At 33.8% G+C, this 18,712-nt stretch overlaps 1 protein-coding gene across 1 annotated transcript in view; it reads right to left on the reverse strand.

Annotated features, from left to right (window-relative positions):
• The window catches only part of EYS (eyes shut homolog), a gene marked incomplete at its 5' end in the record, with an annotated part of 1,607,607 nt that overhangs the window by 1,494,892 nt on the left and 94,003 nt on the right, over window positions 1-18,712 (reverse strand). The window contains 1 exon segment of the mRNA XM_081294994.1: window positions 18,068-18,126. Coding sequence (XP_081151120.1) covers window positions 18,068-18,126 — 59 coding nt within the window.

Here is an 18,712-nt window from a genome sequence, read left to right on the forward strand (position 1 = left end):
TCCCTCCTCCTCCTCCTCCTCCTCCTCCCACCTCCCCTCCCTCCTTTCCCTTCCTTTCTCCTTCCATTTCTTCACACCTTCCTTTCCTCCTTCTTCATGTAAATGCCAGCATGACATACAGTTCCTTACAGGTATAAATACAAATCATCATGACTGTGGTTATATGATTTAAGAGGGATATTTGCTTCCATTAAAATATGTAAATGTCTATTTATACTTAACTCCAGTTTTGCTGAACTCCCTACCAAACAGCTAAATATCTTGGTTCTAGAATGTTCTACAACATGAAAACTCTCTGGACTTCTAGATTTCATCTCAAAGTGTGATGAAAGTTATTGGAAACCTAAAATTTAGAGTATTATACAAACATCTACTGCAGTTAATTGGTTGGATAATAAGCATTGAAATTTTTGGAATACATAAATATAGTCTGGAGGCTGATCAAGGGGCTGTGTTGGTAGTAAAGATAAATAGAATATACTTCATTCCAGTATACAGAAGAAACATAAATAAATAAACAAATAAGTAAAGATATTTAGGAGGTGAAATACACAAAATAATGAAATTTTATGTCTTTTATTAACAAGAAAAACTATAATATGTCAAGCAGTGTTTGATTATTTTAATACTCAATATTTTCATTTCATAGTTTTTATGTAGTTTCTTTCTTTCTTTCTTTCTTTATTTATTATATACATAACAATAGTGGACTGCATTACATTCATAATCATCCATTATAATCCAATCAATAAATGGGTCAAGGACATGAACAGACACTTCTCAGAAGAGGATATAAAATCAATCAACAAATATATGAAAAAATGCTCATCATCTCTAGCAATCAGAGAAATGCAAATCAAAACTACTCTAAGATACCATCTCACCCCAGTAAGAATGGCAGCTATTATGAAGACAAATAACAACAAGTGTTGGCAAGGATTCGGGGGAAAAGGTACACTCATACACTGCTGGTGGGACTGCAAATTGGTGCTGCCAATTTGGAAAGCAGTATGGAGATTCCTTGAAAAGCTGGGAATGGAACCACCATTTGACCTAGCTATTCCTCTTCTCGGACTATACCCAAAGGACCTTAAAACAGCATACTACAGGGACACAGTCACATCAATGTTTATAGCAGCACAATTCACAATAGCTAAACTGTGGAGCCAACCTAGATTTCCTTCAGTTGATGAATGAATTTAAAAAATGTGGCATTTATACATAGTTTCTTTTCCTCTGGCTTGTTGTTATTTATTTTATTTTTTCTCTTCATAATTCCGAAAGCTTCTTTCATACGTCCACATCATTAGTAATAAATTTTAGTTTCTCTGATGCATAATCAATAACATATTATTAGAAGCTGGATGTGGGAGCACACACTGGAAATCTCAACTGTCTTTGGGGCTGAGACAGGAGGATAGCAAGTTTCTAGGCATCCCAGTCAATTTAGCCAGACCCTGTCTCAAAATAAAACAAAAAGGACCAGGGCTATAGTCAGTAGTAGAGGAGTTTTCTATTATATGAAAGGCCCTGGGTTTGACCCCCACCTTGAAAAACAAAAATAAAACACCCACATATTTATTTACTTTGGAAAAGAACTATTAATCATTTAATATGCATGCATTATCATTTCATATATACACTTAAATTTCTCTCTTATGATTTATACTTTCTTCACAGTCTAAATTCTGGGAGTCTTTTTAAAAATAATTTATTCTTATTAGTTTCAGATTCTAATACTAAATATCATTTTTTCCTACTGAATATTCTGTTTCAGGAGCCCTAATTCATAACTAATTTTTGTTATGTATTCAGATATTCTGTTTAGATTTACCTTTGTGACACATGTGTATGTGTGCACACAGAAACACACACATGCTTGCACATTTCAATCTTAATTTTTTACACCCTATTTTTGTCCTTCACATTTCCCTACTTGAGATTTCTATTCTGAAGCATTTAGTAAAAAATGTAGTCAGTTTATTATTGTTTTCAGATAGAATATTTGGAGATAGGTTGTACACAAAAATATTTCCTTCATCATCTAATATATATTAATCATGTATAGATTTGAAGAAAGCTGCAGTCTTTTGGTAGTCTACAGATACTTTCTAGTTTGTCTAGGGCTACCAATGCTTTTGGAGTGTCTTTACCTGACCTGGGTTGCAAATAAACAATATGATGTCACCCTACTTTTTCTTCTAATTACTTTTTCTTTGTAGGTAAATTGACTTTGCTATCTTGAAGTTTAATAGATTTTCCTTTTGTGCCTTTATTGTCAATTTGAGTTGCATGGAGCACCTTTTTAATATTCAGACCCAGTTCTTTCTGTAGCTCAAGGAAACATTCAACTTGATTATTTATTGCTTCCTCCTATAATCTTTTACAACTTCCAGAGCTGCTATTGTTCTAGATGATTAATTTTTTCTTTTTTATATTATTTTCTTTTTCTAGTCCTGCTATTATGCACATGTTGGGTCTCTTTGATCTCTTCCTTGATGCTCAACTTCTTCTGTTATTGTTCATTCATTCACTTAATGAATACACTTTGAGCTTATAACATAGGTATTTGTTTTTCTAGGCATGGTGCACATTTTAGTGTACAAATTTCTTTCCCTCATTGAGCTTATCATTTAATGAGAGAAGATAGAAAATAAACAATTGAGTATAGAATATTTTGAGAGAAAATGCAAGAAATTTAAAGTCAACAGGAAGCACTAGTGGTTTCCAGTTTTTCAAAATTTGCCATGGGCAGCTTTATGGAAAACTCATTATTGGTTAAGATCATAACTTACTTAGCATTGTTTTTGCTATTCTGGGTCTTTTATTATTCCATATGAATTTCATGATTGTTTTATCTATTTCTACAAGAAATGCTGTTGGGATTTTGATTGGCATTGCATTGAACTTATAGAGAACTTTTGGTAATATCGCCATTTTGATGATGTTAGTTCTGCCTATCCATGAACAGGGTATATTTTTCCATCTTCTGAGGTCTTCTTCTATATCTCTCTTTAGGGTTCTGTAGTTTTCATTGTATAAGTCTTTCACCTCTTTTGTTAGGTTGATTCCCAAGTATTTTATTTTTGGGGGGGATATTGTGAATGGAGTGGTTGTCCTCATTTCCGTTTCAGAGGATTTGTCGCTGATATACAGGAATGCATTTGATTTATGCGTGTTGATTTTATATCCTGTCATTTTGCTGAATTCATTTATTAGCTCTAATAGTTTCTTTGTAGACCCTTTTGGGTCTGCTAGGTATAGAATCATGTCATCTGCAAATAGTGATAATTTAAGTTCTTCTTTTCCTATTTTTATGCCTTTAATTTCTTTCGTCTACTTGCTCTGGCCAGTGTTTCGAGGACTATGTTGAACAGAAGTGATGTCAGAGGGCATCCCTGTCTTGTACTAGATCTTAGAGGAAATGCCTTCAATTTTTCTCCATTCAATCAGGCGGTATAGCGATACCAGACTTCAAACTATACTACAGAGCAATAGTAACAAAAACAGCATGGTACTGGTACCAAAACAGGCGGGTGGACCAATGGTACAGAATAGAGGACACAGTAACCAATCCACAAAACTACAACTATCTTATATTTGATAAAGGGGCTAAAAGCATGCAATGGCGGAAGGATAGCATCTTCAACAAATGGTGCTGGGAAAACTGGAAATCCATTTGCATCAAAATGAAACTGAATCCCTTTCTCTCGCCATGCACAAAAGTTAACTCAAAATGGATCAAGGAGCTTGATATTAAATCAGAGACATGGCATCTGATAGAAGAAAAAGTTGGCTCTGATCTACATACTGTGGGGTCCGGCTCCAAATTCCTCAATAGGACACCCATAGCGCAAGAGTTAACAACTAGAATCAACAAATGGGACTTACTCAAACTAAAAAGTTTTTTCTCAGCAAAAGAAACAATAAGAGAGATAAACAGGGAACCTACATCCTGGGAACAAATCTTTACTCCACACACTTCAGATAGAGCCCTAATATCCAGAGTATACAAAGAACTCAAAAAATTAGACAATAAGATAACAAATAACCCAATCAACAAATGGGCCAAGGACCTGAACAGACACTTCTCAGAGGAGGACATACAATCAATCAATAAGTACATGAAAAAATGCTCACCATCGCTAGCAGTCAGAGAAATGCAAATCAAAACCACCCTAAGATACCATCTCACTCCAGTATAATTGGCAGCCATTATGAAGTCCAACAACAACAAGTGCTGGAGAGGATGCGGGGAAAATGGTACACTTGTTCATTGTTGGTGGGACAGCAAATTGGTGCAGCCAATTTGGAGAGCAGTATGGAGATTTCTTGGAAAGCTGGGAATGGAACCACCATTTCACCCAGCTATTCCCCTTCTTGGTCTATTCCCTAAAGACCTAAAAAGAGCATGCTACAGGGACACTGCTACATCGATGTTCATAGCAGCACAATTCACGATAGCAAGATTGTGGAACCAACCTAGATGCCCTTCAATAGATGAATGGATAAAAAATGTGGCATTTATACACAATGGAGTATTACTCTGCATTAAAAAATGACAAAATCATAGAATTTGGAGGGAAATGGATGGCATTAGAGCAGATTATGCTAAGTGAAGCTAGCCAATCCTTAAAAAACAAATGCCAAATGACTTCTTTGATATAAGGGGAGTAACCAAGGACAGGGTAGGGACGAAGAGCTTGAGAAGAAGATTAACATTAAACAGGGATGAGAGGTGGGAGGGAAAGGGAGTGAGAAGGGAAATCGCATGGAAATGGAAGGTGATCCTCAGGGTTATACAAAATTACATATAAGAGGAAAGGAGGGGTAAGAGAAGAATAATACAAGTGGAAGAAATGATTTACAGTAGAGGGGGTAGAGAGAGAAAAGGGGAGGGGAGGGGAGGGGAAGGGGGATAGTAGAGAATAGGATAGACAGCAGAATACATCAGACACTAGAATGGCAATATGTAAATCAATGGAAGTGTAACTGATGTGATACAGCAATCTGTATACGGGGTAAAAATGGGAGTTCATAACCCACTTGAATCAAACTGTGAAATATGATATATTAAGAACTATGTAATGTTTTGAACGACCAACAATAAAAAAAATTTAAAAAAAAAGATCATAACTTAGGGTGAGAGTCATTTATTCTCATGAAGATGAAAGCAACTCTTCATTTCATTATTACTTCATCTATCTTTTTTTTGATATTTTTTTATTGATTATTTAAAGCATTACATAGCTCATGATATATCATCTTTCATACATTTGACTCAAATTGTGTAATAATCCTTCCATTAAAATATTCTAGACATCTGTAATGTGGGTCATCATTTCCCCTCAAATTTCAAATAAATGAAAGTCTGGGTTTTTCAGTGCATTCTTTTTTTTTTTTTTTTTTTTTAGTGTATGTGTGTGTGTGCTCCTCTTGAATCTGTTGGCATATTTTATTAGTTTTCTTATTTAAATTGCCAAGTCCAAAGACTTCCAGTTCTATTCATTTTGTTTTGATTCATTTCTTCTCTACAGTTTAAGTCTTCTCTTATATGGGCTATTTTTCTTTGCTACCTCATCAAGTCCCGTATCTCCCTGCACTGTTCCAAGTGAGACATCATTTGGCAAGGGGAAGGAAAATCCTGCCGATGAAGTTCAAGTAGCTGTCCTATCTGTCCTCTTCTGAGTGTCTTGGGCCCAGCCTCTCTCTTGCATTATATGACACTATCCTCCCTCTTTGGCAGCTGAAAGGCTTCAGCCCTTCAATTCAGAACATCATTCATTCTTTGTGGAAAAAGAGAAGAAGAACACTTAAGTGGGGCTGATTTTTGACTTCTTACATAATCAAAGTATTTATATGGATAAAGTATTCACTATTCTCTGGTTATCTTCTTGTTATGCTATTTTAATAATGTTTGCCTAGCTCAAAAAGCAATAAAAATCTGCATGCATTGCTCCTGTTGAGATGATAAAAGATAAGACCAAATTTATTTAAGCTGCTCAAAATATTTAGCAACCAGTTTTGTCAAAGAGATCAATTGTTTTAAATAAGGGGAAAGAGGAAAGAAATGCTTTTTCAGACATTGTTAGAAAATCCAACTTATAGTTACATATCTATATGAAACTACTCTGTAACTGGAAGGCAAAAGTAACCTAAATTACTGTAATATTCCTAAAGAAAAGGGGACAGTAAAACACCATGCCCTTGAATGCCTCTTTTCTGTTCCAGAATTCTAGTTAAGTTAAGGAACAATAAGAACAAGTCTGAGCCAGAAAGCAGAAAGTCTAGAGGACACTGGGTTTTTCTCATGTACTCTGGGAATTAGGGTAAGTTAGTGTTAATTTTAGAAAGCTACTTTCTTACATACACACCAGGAGAATTTCTCCTTAGGATGCTGATCATGCAAGCAAATGAAATAATCTAATACTGACAACTTTGTTGCTTCTTAAAGCTAACATGTTTTTTGAGCAAAATATTCCACTTTGCTCAATGACTTATGGAATTCATACTACTAATTTTAATGAGAAGTTCTGGTCTTCATTAGGGACACAGCAATTAACACCATAGTTATAGCAGTAACTTGTATGGGCTCCATCACCAACATTTTTGTAAATATTTCATGTAATATAGAAATCAGATTTATGTCAGATTTTAAGGTTAGAGAATTCATAAATGTAAATCTATAAAACTAAGTATTTACTATATACTAAATACAAAATTTTAAAAGGTAGCTTTTCAAAATATCAAAGAAAATGTATTAATTTCATAAAATAAAAAATCAAATGTATGGTAACTAGTAATGTTATGGAAAATTACTAATGTACTAAAATAATGAAGTAACTACCTATACATCAAAAAATAAAAATTGGAAATTATTGTTTAGAGAACTCCTTGAAGGACAGTATGTAATAATGCAAGATTCTTGCTTACTGATTTCTAGTTGCTGAAATAGTTCTTTCAAACTACCCTATTGTAGGAAATGGAAAACAGATAGTTAGAAACTAATTCCAAGTGATTTTCTGTGCTTCTGTTATCTTGAAACACTGCTATCACTTGTTTGAAAACTCAGAGGGGGTTTTGGTACATTTTTTTTCAGGGCCTGAACCTTTGGAATATGTGTGTTACAATTTTTTTTTGTCTCAAATAAAGCACTGCAGTTCACTTTTGTCTGTTTTAGTTTTATCACGTAGAGATGGAGATTCTGAGGCAGAGTTACTTGTATCAATTTCAACAGTGTCATGTACCTATTCCACTTCTTAGAAAAAAAGCCTGTGAAGTAAATAAAGACTTATTCTTACAATAAAGCTTTGCAGTACTACTACATGCTTACTTACTGTGGCTTATATGGGCAAAGACAAACATATAGACTTACAGGCTTTTACATTTTATCAATTTATCTTTTGGGCATAAACTGAAAAGTAGGTCCTATGTGGATCTCCAGACATAAATGATTCATGTTTAATAGTTTTTTAAACATTAATATAACCTTACTAGACCTCTGTGGGTGGTAATTAAAATTAGCATGATATACTCTGAACTTTGAATATAGAAAGACAATGAAGAGTTTCCACTCTTCAAACAGCAAATTATCTGCTTTAATTTACATTATCTTATGGGACATAGGATAAAAAATATAGAAATATAAAAATATAATGATAGGAATAGGTGCCATAAAATAAATAAATTAAATAAAGGTAGGTAATAGTGAAGACAGTAATAGGAATGAGGGTTTGTTGTTGTTGTTTGGTAATGGGGATTAAACTCAGTGGCTAAGAGCCACTGAGCCTCATGCCCAGCCCTATTTTGTATTTTATTTAGAGACAGGGTCTTGCTGATGTGCTTAGCTCCTTGCTTGTGCAGAGGTTGGCTTTGAACTCTCAATCCTCCTGCCCTAGCCTTCTGAGCCCCTGGGATTATAGGCATGTACCACTGTGACTGGCTGGAATGACCTATTTTAAGAATGTCAAAATTAGCAGCAAAGACGTCTTAAGGAGATGATATTTGAGCAAAATCATGAATGAAGTAAATATTGAGCTACTGTGCTTTCTGGTAAAAGGATGGAGACAAGTAAATACATGGTCTTGAAAAAGGAGACACTTGGGGCATAGAAAAACCTCAAAGAGAGGACTGGGGACATAGTTCAATTTTGTAGATTGCTTACCTAGCATGCATAAGGTCCTGGGTTAAATACCCAACACTGCCAAAAAAGAAACTCTCAAAGACCAAAGTGACAACACTGGAGTAATCAAAGAGACCTTGGTAAGAAGAGATGATGGGGGGGAGATGGGCAGGAGCAAAAGATGATTCACCGTGGGAGCATTTTTAATATATCAGAATGTATTTACATGTTGCAAAAAACTACTGGATGGCAGTGGCAGGAGAGAGACAAATTTTTAAAACAAATACACACTTTTTTTGTGGCAAAAAGAAGACAAGGAAACAAACCATTTGAATTTACTTAAGCTGTAGCTTTCCTTATGTAAGATAATGGTAATTGTCCTCCAGTTACTCAGGTCAATAACTATAAATCAATATATCTATTCTCTCTCTCTCTCTCTCTCTCTCTCTCTCTCTCTCTCTCTCTGAGGTATAAAGAAATACCCTAAAAACACCTTAAAAATACATCCATAATCCAAAATTTCTTACCATGTCCTCTCTTCAATATTAGTCTGACCCACTATTTTCTACTAACTATAACTTCCTAACATGCCTCTGCATTTTCCCAGGTCTCTTCACAATTTATTTTCAAAACAACAGCCACAATATATTTTTAAAATATGATATAAATATTGTAATTAATTTTCCAGCAACCCTGCAATACTCCCATATTACTTAAGGTCAAAATATTAAAATGGCTTGCATGTTTTGACTGCCCCTATTTCTAGGATCCTTTCTGTCTTTATGTTTTCTACCTGCCCCCGCCCCACCTTGCATTCTGCAGACCAGTTATTCCATAGAAGTCATTAGCATGGCCTGAATAGGCTACGGATTTGGTTTTGAGTATCCTCTCTGCCACAAGCACTCTTTCTCTATCATGTTCCCTCGCCTCATTTACATCTCAACCTAAATATTTTTTGTCAATAATACTTTCATTCCATATGTGCATCGATGAAGAGACAAAACAAGGAAGTCAAGATGGAGGCTATAGAACAGCTCCAGATGAGAGTTTTTGGTGTCTTGAACAAAACCATTATTTTTATAATGATAAAAGTATTCATATCATTGGTATATATTTGTGGGGAAACTTAGAGAGGGAGATAAATAAATTAATCTTAAAAACAACAACAACACTGTAGACAAGCAGCTTTGTCTGGGACTTGAAAATCAACCATTAATTTGTAATATATTGTTTAAAAGGCTATATTAGGTATATATGAAAATTGATTAAAATTTACCTTGTAGGATAGAGAGTTAAACAGGTTAAGTGTTTTCAGGTTGCTAGAATATAAAAAAAGTAGAGAAGGAATTTGAGAATGCAAGTGCAAATAGGCTTTTTAAAGGAAAATGAGGATCTGCACCATATGAGAGACAGAGGACCACAGCAGCCATTCAGTTGAGGTGTTTGTTGGTTATTGAAAGAATTGCAAATTTTCTGCTTCCAAACTTATGAGTAAGTAAATTTGAAATTCCATGAATTCTTGACCAAACAATGGAAAACTTTAATTAAGACATGCAAGGTATGCAATTATAGGTAATGAAAAGTTATAGTATATGACCGCAGGAGATGGACTCAGGTGAGGAAGAGGACTAAATTTGTAAAATATGTGTCAGAGGTAGGTAGATATCCAAGATGGAAAGTGAACTCAAGATATATGCACAATGGAGATAAAAACAATAATAGGTCAACTGGGTGCTAAAACTTTTAGTGGAAGTTGTTTGGAAGAAAAACACTTAATGAGCAAGGGAGAAGGACAGACAAAGAATCAGAGAGAGGAAGGTATAAATGTCTGTGTTAAAATGGGTAAGGTCTAGAGGAGGAGAGTAAGTGGCAAAGCCATCTATTTTCAACTCATTTCCTGTGGTACAAAGGTTGTGGAAATGTGAACAGTGAACACCTAAGTAGTCTACAGGAGAAAAGGTCCCTTAGTTTCAGTTAGGAAAAGAAAGAATGGTGTAGAAGAGATAATATAGATTCTAGAGAATTTACTGCTAACAAAATGTGATTGAGAGGGCACAGTGAGAAAGTTTCAATTTTAAGAAGTGTTAAGAGATTTTACAGATTAGTTTAGAGCTAAGAATCCTTTGATCAAGTATGACTTAGAAAACTTAGAAATGACAAAATGAATTCAATCTATTCAAACTTACAGAGATGTCTGCACTAACTTCACTCATGTTTTGTTTTTTTATTATTTATGGAGAAATTGACATTGCAGGACTAATGGAAGAAGGGTTATACTGATGGAAACAAATGTTCCCAAAATATATACACAATGGAGTATTATGCAGCACTAAGAAATGACAAAATCATAGAATTTGCAGGGAAATGGATGGCATTAGAACAGATTATGCTAAGTGAAGCTAGCCAAGCCCTAAAAAACAAATGCCAAATGTCTGCTTTGATATAATGAGAACAACTAAGAACAGAACAGGAAGGAAGAGCATGAGGAAAAGACTACAGTAAACAAAGACGAATGGGGGGAGAGAAACGGGGAGAGAAGGGAAAGCACATGGAAATGGTAGGAGACCTTCAATGATACATAAAATTATAAGAGGTTATGAGGGGCAAGGGGGAAGGAAAAAGAGGGAGAGAATTGAACAATAGCAGGGGAGGTAGAGAGGGAAGATGGGAGGGGAGGGGAGGGGAGGGGGGATAGTAGGGGATAGGAAAGGTAGCAGAATACAACAGTCACTAATATGGCATTATGTAAAAATGTGAATATGTAACAGATGTGATTCTGCAATCTGTATTTGGGGTGAAAATGGGAGTTCAAAACACAATTTGAGTCAAATGTATGAAAGATGATATATCATGAACTATGTAATGCTTTAAATAATCAATAAAAAAAAAAAGAGGCACTTAGAGAGCCAGATAATACGATGACCTCTGTCATCTGTAACAGTCTCTGAAAATAAAAATCACATTACTAGTAGCACATACCTACTTTTGCTAAAGGAATATCAACAATGTCCTAAATATTTTAACTGTCTATAATTAAAATCTTCAGTTAAAAAACTATTCTTGAACTTTAGCACACTTTGTCCTGTTAAATTTTAAGATGATTTATTCATAAGAAAAATTAACCAGAACTTATTGGTTTTTATGCAAGAAATTGTAGCAGCCCAGATTTTGAAGTAATTAATTTCAAAACTATGAGGTTTCTTGTTAGTTGAGTTATTGAGTGTCTACGTTGAAGCATTTCATTAATAAATAAATTTCTGATCCAAACATGCTATTGCTATTTTAAAAGTATTTTTTGAAATCTATGTGAAAATATAACTTTATTATATTGAAGTGAAATATGTTGACCCATGAATTTTTGTGGAGGCATTGTTTCAGTTCAGTCACATGCATGCTTAATTAACTACTGTGACAGAAGCTGAAAATTCTAACTCTATTCATAGCTGACATGGTGAGACTTATCACAGCTTAATGAAATCATGAAACTCACTTGAAAGAGGGGAAATGATATTAATGCACTGATTGAAGAAGGAGTTGAAGCTATAAAAATTGCAATTCAATGAATAGGAAACAGAAATAAAAGCAAGCTGAAAAAATTAATTGAAACATCATTTTCCCATAAAATATTTTAGAGTTTGAGTGAAAATAAAAAGCTTAGAACAACAACACAAAAATCTGTATATCACAATATTTCTGATTTTTAAAACCACAGTATTTGTATTTTTCTAATATCTAGTTTGCCTAGATTTTTAAATAAACTGTTGCTCAAATTATGATGAATTATTGTTTTTCAAATTTGAAAAAAAATATTGAATGAGTAAAACACCGGGTGGTGATTATTAAAAATTAGTTTTTGGTCCACATTCCTCATTACATTCTTTTTTTTTTTTTTTAGAGAGAGTGAGAGAGGAGAGAGAGAGAGAGAGAGAGAGAGAGAGAGAGAGAGAGAGAGAATTTTTTTTTTAATATTTATTTTTTAGTTCTCGGTGGACACAACATCTTTGTTGGTATGTGGTGCTGAGGATCGAACCCGGGCCGCACGCATGCCAGGCGAGCGCGCTACCGCTTGAGCCACATCCCCAGCCCTCCTCATTACATTCTAAATATTCAGAATGTGATCATATTGAGACACAAATGATAGTAGATTCAATGCATTCAGTAGATATTAGATTAAGTAATTGTGTGTGCATTTGGTTAAAAAATGGCAATGTCAGTACTGTGGTTCATGACAGTCTTCAAAACTGGTATAAAACCTTGGGGCACAAGCATAGCATATCTGGTTCTAGTGTATTTGGAGAACTCAGAACTCTCTATGTCATGTCAGAAGTCCCTTTCTCCACCACCTTTTATAGGTTCAGTGATCACCCGCCATCCAAGAGGTGATCACTGAACCTACAAAACTTCACTAGTGCTGGATCTTTCAGTGCCCTGGTACCCCAGCCATTTGCCTAAATCTAGTAGAGCACAGGCTCCTGCTTTAGTGTGGCCTTTGGAGGGATTCACAAAAGACTGTTTCTTGAGCTCTGTGAGCTTCTGAGCCAACACCACATGACTGACATTATGCCCATATTCACAGTTGCACCACTATGATCTACTTTCAAGGCCATCGAAATTAACCTCTTATCACCTTTTACCTCAGAAACCCCAAGAGGCCAGAGGTTCCCAGGTCATTCCTCACTATGAGGCTCTTTTCCTCCAAACATATCTGCACATGTCTCATTTCCTCTTAGAATTCTCTTCCTTTGCACTATCTCAAGTAGTGATTACTCTCCTTCAACATTTACGCCTTGGGATATGGGTATTGTACGTGTGTTCCTATTTTTCCTCACTGTGGCATCAGGACTTTATTCCATCTTCTTCCTTAAACATCTCAATTATTTAAAAATTATGCTCTCAAACCCTGCTATACTTACCTACTTCTTCTTGCAGTAGGTAACCTTCTTGAACATTCTTCCTAATTCAAATTCTTCAACATTTACCACCTCATTTAATGTATCTTTCTCTAATACAATCATAATCTCACTTATTTCTTTCCCCCAGTTTTATGGAGGTGAAATTGGCAAATAAAATTGCATAAATTTAAAAGGTAGGGCTGGGGATGTAACTCAGTAGTAAAATGTTTGCGTAGCATGTGTAAGCCCCTGAGTTCAAACCCCTATACTAAAAAAATGAAAATAAAATAAAATAGACATACAACACAATGATTTGAGAAATATGTGTGTATACATATGTAATCATACACAATCATTATATAATAATTACAATCACATTAGTTGTTATATCTATCATAATTAAAACTTTTATGTGACTAAGAACACTTAGGAAACTATTATTTCCAATCACCAATTGCAAAGATTAATTTTCACTTTCCTCTGACTAGATGTACCCACATTCTTTGAGATAGTCTAGCATTATTTTAGTAATTTTACAATATTTCACAGCTTTTTTTTCACTTTTGTAGCCAGAATGGAAAGATGGCAGAAACTAGAAGGAGGAATTTTCTAATTCCTTTTTTCCCATTTCTCTGTGAAGTGCTGGTACAGGAAATGACTGAAAGTTTCTACATCATAACATTCAGTAGGAATGACCTTATTAAGCAGCCAATTTTGAGGTAAGTGTGGGCCTGTCTTCTGGTCACAAGCTTGTGTGGTTTAAGGGCAGCTTCTCATACATATCAAAATACAATTTTACGAAGATGAATGGCTACCTCTTAAAGGATGTATCTAGGATTCTGCTTCTCAGAGGCCAGCAGACAGGTAAACATGAACACATCATAGAATCTAAGAATATCTGCTCCGTGGTTTACCCCTTCCATGACACTGATTTCTTCTTCACCCCTTAGCATAATCCTCTCTAGAGTTTTATATCTTGAAATACATTATCTTGATTGCTTACCTTTGATTTAGGTACTATGTAGTCTTTTTCATTCCCCTCTATCTGCACTGTATTTCAGGATGCTGACCAGTGGTTGTAATGAGACACTACTAAATGGAGCAGCAGCAAAAGTTCAGAAAATCCAAGTGTTTATTCCCTTAACTTCCTCACAACCAGACTGTAGCTTAGACATAACTGTGAGCATTTCTATGAGTTCACAGTTCATGTTAAAATATTGTATACAAATACAGATATAATTCTTTCTTTGGTTCCTAGTAATTGTACTCTTTGCTTGCCCCTTTGACATAGAAAAGGATAATAGCTCCAGATTATTTATGAGAACAGGCTGATTAAACATTTGCTATTGGTTTCTATTGGTTCTTCCCATAATCATTAGTCTTTTAATTCAACCCTCCTATGCTGCTATATTTGAGAGAACTATCTGGAAGAATCATAGCTAATTTACTTTGTATATTAGGAAAATTGTTTTACATCATTTGTTTCATTTTTTTGTAATGATTGTAACTCACAAACTTCATTTTATTTTCAACCTATCATTCAAAGTACTGATAGCACTAACCAAAACACACTTCCATGTTTTTTGGAAATCAATAAATTTGTGTTCCGCTGGTCCAATGTCTGTACAACCTTAGTTGCTCCTGTTCCTTTTCTATCAGATTCTACTTATTTGCCAGCTACACCCAGCAATGCCATTTTTGATGTTGTGTTTTCTTTTCCCTACTCTTACTGCTCATAATAATAAAATTGTATGTGAAGTATACATAGATCCCCTGAGCTTTCAGCCATTTAAGTGGTAAGAGAATTACTGGTTTGCACTCACAAGTGGAAATTAACTCCTTTCTGACAGTGATGCTTTTTGTTACTAGGGCCAATATTGTCTCAAACTGGTGTTTCAATATCTTTCTGAAGAAGGTAATCTAGGGTAAAATGCATAAGCAGATATTCTGTATGATGCTGCTAGAGTTTATATTGACTAGCAATTCTTAAGGGTGGAATCTACAGCAGCACTAGCATTTCTTGAGAGTTTGACAGAAGCGCACCTTTACAATCCCTACTCCAGACTTTCTAAATTAGATTCCTTAGGAACAAGAACAAGGATTTGTGTTCTAAACAGTCATTCAGGAAGTTCTAATTCAGTTAAAAGTTTAGTCACTGATCTAGAAAAGCATAGCTTCTAAATCAGCAATATACAGATAAATTCTTAATGTAAAATCATTTAAGTCAATAGTTTTGAGATTTTTGCTGATGTTTTTCACTGATTTTATTCATCTACTATGAAAAAAGAAAAATATATTTTTAAACTAATTTTGTTATCATTTTATCTTCATGCTTTTTAAATTTATATTAATTCCTTTGCTTCACCCAAGTCAGTGTTAACAAGAGTTAACAGAGTTTGTCATTGATAAATTGGGGGAAAGAAGGTTAGGAGTTGAAAATTCTGCATTTGTGTCCAAATTTTTTTTTTAAAAAAAGCAAAATCAATATTTTATTGGAAAGTGAAAGAAAGTTACCCTCAATAAGTTAGTAGAAGAATCAAAATAGAATTTTCCAGAAATAGTAAATTAATCATACAGTAAATTTTTTATTTTTTTATTTTTTTAATTTTATTTTTTTTATTTTTTTTATTTTTATTGGTTGTTCTAAACATTACAAAGCCCTTGACATATCATATTTCATACATTAGATTCAAGTTGGTTATGAACTCCCAATTTTACCCCAAATACAGATTGCAGAATCACATCGGTTACACATCCACATTTTTACATAATTGTGTCCAAAATTTTTATCACATTCTTATTGATTTCTGAGGCTTTACTTTTCATTTATAATTCAAAATAGAACGTTGCTTCTGCCTTGTTGGACCAATTTTGTTCTTACTTTTCTGTTACTTTCCATATTTTGCTTCTTCTCTTAGTCAAGAGAAGAAGTAAGGGACAGTGTTTCAAATTGAGTTGGCATGGCCATATGTACTTCAAATTCTTTTTTTATTATTAGTTGCTTGTTACAATACAATGATCTTGACATATCATACATTTGAGTCAAATGGGGTATAATTTCTCATTTTTCCAAGTGTACAGGTTGCAAATCACATTGGTTATATGGCCATGTATATACATACAGCAATACTAGTATCTATTTTAATAGTATGGACAATCTCAGAATACAGAGAGTAACTCATGTAACTCTTATGAGTAAGTTTTCAAACCTAACCTACTTACTTGAGGTATTTTTTTCTTTCAGTTTTGTAAAATCAAATTTGAATTTCTATAGCACCCATATTAACTAAAACTCATTAGCAAAAGATTTCAGATCAAATTACATTATTTTAAAATTAAATCCATTAATTATCAGAACAATAAACTAAGAGATGACAACCATGCATCTTGTTATCTAATTTATCTCTTGATTATTTATTTTAAAACGAAACTGCATTCTAAACTGCCAGGATAATGTTAATAAGGGTTAATAAAATAAACCCTTTATTGTAAAATAATAAAACCAATAATTATAGATGAATGTATATTTACCTATATTAGCATAGTGGTGGCTATATTTGCTAAAGCTGATCATTTTCCTAAGTAGATTCACAAATATGCCAGCACTATTAGGCAAAGAACCAAAAATAATAAATTAAAAAGCCATTTTTTTTGAAATAATACTAATTGCATTTATTGGTGTGTTGATAAAACACACCAATACGTGCACAAAGTTGTTCAATGGATTAGACCATCCAAGATCTAATGATGAAGTTTCTTCTCTTCATCGTTTTGTGAAAAGTCACTTTTCAACAACTTATTTTTTTTTAGAAATTTTGAATTTCTGCTGCTTTAAAATTCATGAATGTACTGTGCAATATATATCTATGATGCTTCTTTTGGTGTATTTAAGGCTACATTATACCCCAGCTTTTAATTTTCTAATTTTATAAATACTCTAAAATTGTGAGGTTATTTACTGTTCTTTAATAAAGTCCAACAGAACTTTCTTTAAGCAGCGAGATAAAACTCAAGCAAGTGTGAACAGTACAAATTGTATTTTTAATGGTGTGAGAAAACACCTATAAAGCTATTTAAAGTGAACTAAAATTATATGCCAGAATATCATTTACAAATGTGTAATTTTTGGCAAAAAAGTAAGTGCTACCACCTAAAAGTCTGACTAGACCCTAACTAACAACCATTACCTGAGGTTTGTGAATTAGAGGAAGAGGTGGTTACTCTTTCAAATTTTAACACTATATGTGTAAAAGAAAAATAATATGGTAGGGATTCACATTTCTTCTTCAAATATTTTCATTTACCTTAAAACTTCCATTATAAAATATAATATTTATATTATAACTTCTTGCCCAAATCATTTTTGAGAATTCCATAAAAACTTATTTAAAATTAACACCAAAATTAGTAGAGAATATGCAAATATTTTTATTCTAACATTAAATGAGTATAAGATATTAATCAAAAGTAAAATCAGAAACTCATATTATTTTGTACAAATGACTTAATATTCTTAAATATTGTATTAAAACAAGCAGAAAAGTAATTATACCTGTATTGGTAGTCTTCTTCACATTTAATACATGCAACATTACCCTTCCAGGAAAATGAATTATGTGATGTTTCATTTATCTTGCATAACTTTCCTGAATGTATTAATGAAGAGTTGCACACAACATCCTAGGAATTAAATTAAAGATTAAAAATATTTTTACAAAGGTTTTGGATATTTGAAAAATAATGAATGATTTCTTGCCTGGAAAGAGAAGGAAATTGTTAAAGAAAATGTGGAAGTTGTTTTGTGTGCTGTAACATGGGATGTTCTATTTTCTAACATGTCACATATCTCCCCATTCACAAACTCTTTCGCCTAGGTGAAACCAACAATCCCCTGTTGGAGACTATGCATTTCTGCATTGAACACAAGGCTGTGACTATTGAAAAGTGGTGTTATGTGACTAAGCAAGGCCAGATATAAAGGTCCTGCAGTTCCATGTATTTGGGGATGTTCACTTGGAATCCAATCATCATGCTCTAAGGAACCCCAGGTCACCTGAAGAAGTCTTCCTTAGGATTATGGCTGTTTGCTCCAGCTAAAGACTCAGCTGATACCTAACATAAGCCACCAAACAGGTGAAAAAGCAATCTTTCGAGATAAACTGCAGTTCCAGATACTTTTTGACTGTAACTTCATGAGAAACTAGGACCAAGAAAGAACCTCTTAGCTGAGACATGTTAATTCACAGAACTATAGAGATAATAATGATATAATTGTCTTAAGCCATTTAAATTTGATGTGATTATACTTAGAAAATAGAAGATTGTAATGTTATAAATCTATACATGTGTTATTAGGTAAAGACAAAAGTAAAACTAAATTTGATGAACTTATCTGTTATTGCCCCTGTAGTCTATAGGCACTATTCATAACTTTTCTTCCTCCTCTTGTCCTCTTTTCTTTACCTCCTTTTTCTCCTTTATCATCATCATCATTTTCAAACTTATAATAGTATTTAAGTAATTCTAAGATAAAATGCCTATGAACTTGAAGTAGATGATTGTGTTTCTTCTTTGTGGAATCCAATTAAATAATACTCATTAAAAAAAAAAAAACTAGCTGGGAGCAATTGCGCATGCCTGTAATCTCAGCAGCTTGGGAGGCTGAGGCAGGAGGATTGTGAGTTCAAAGCCAGCCTCA

This window comes from Spermophilus citellus (assembly GCF_964194105.1).
Source record: "Spermophilus citellus genome assembly, chromosome: 5".
NCBI classification, from domain to species: domain Eukaryota; kingdom Metazoa; phylum Chordata; class Mammalia; order Rodentia; family Sciuridae; genus Spermophilus; species Spermophilus citellus.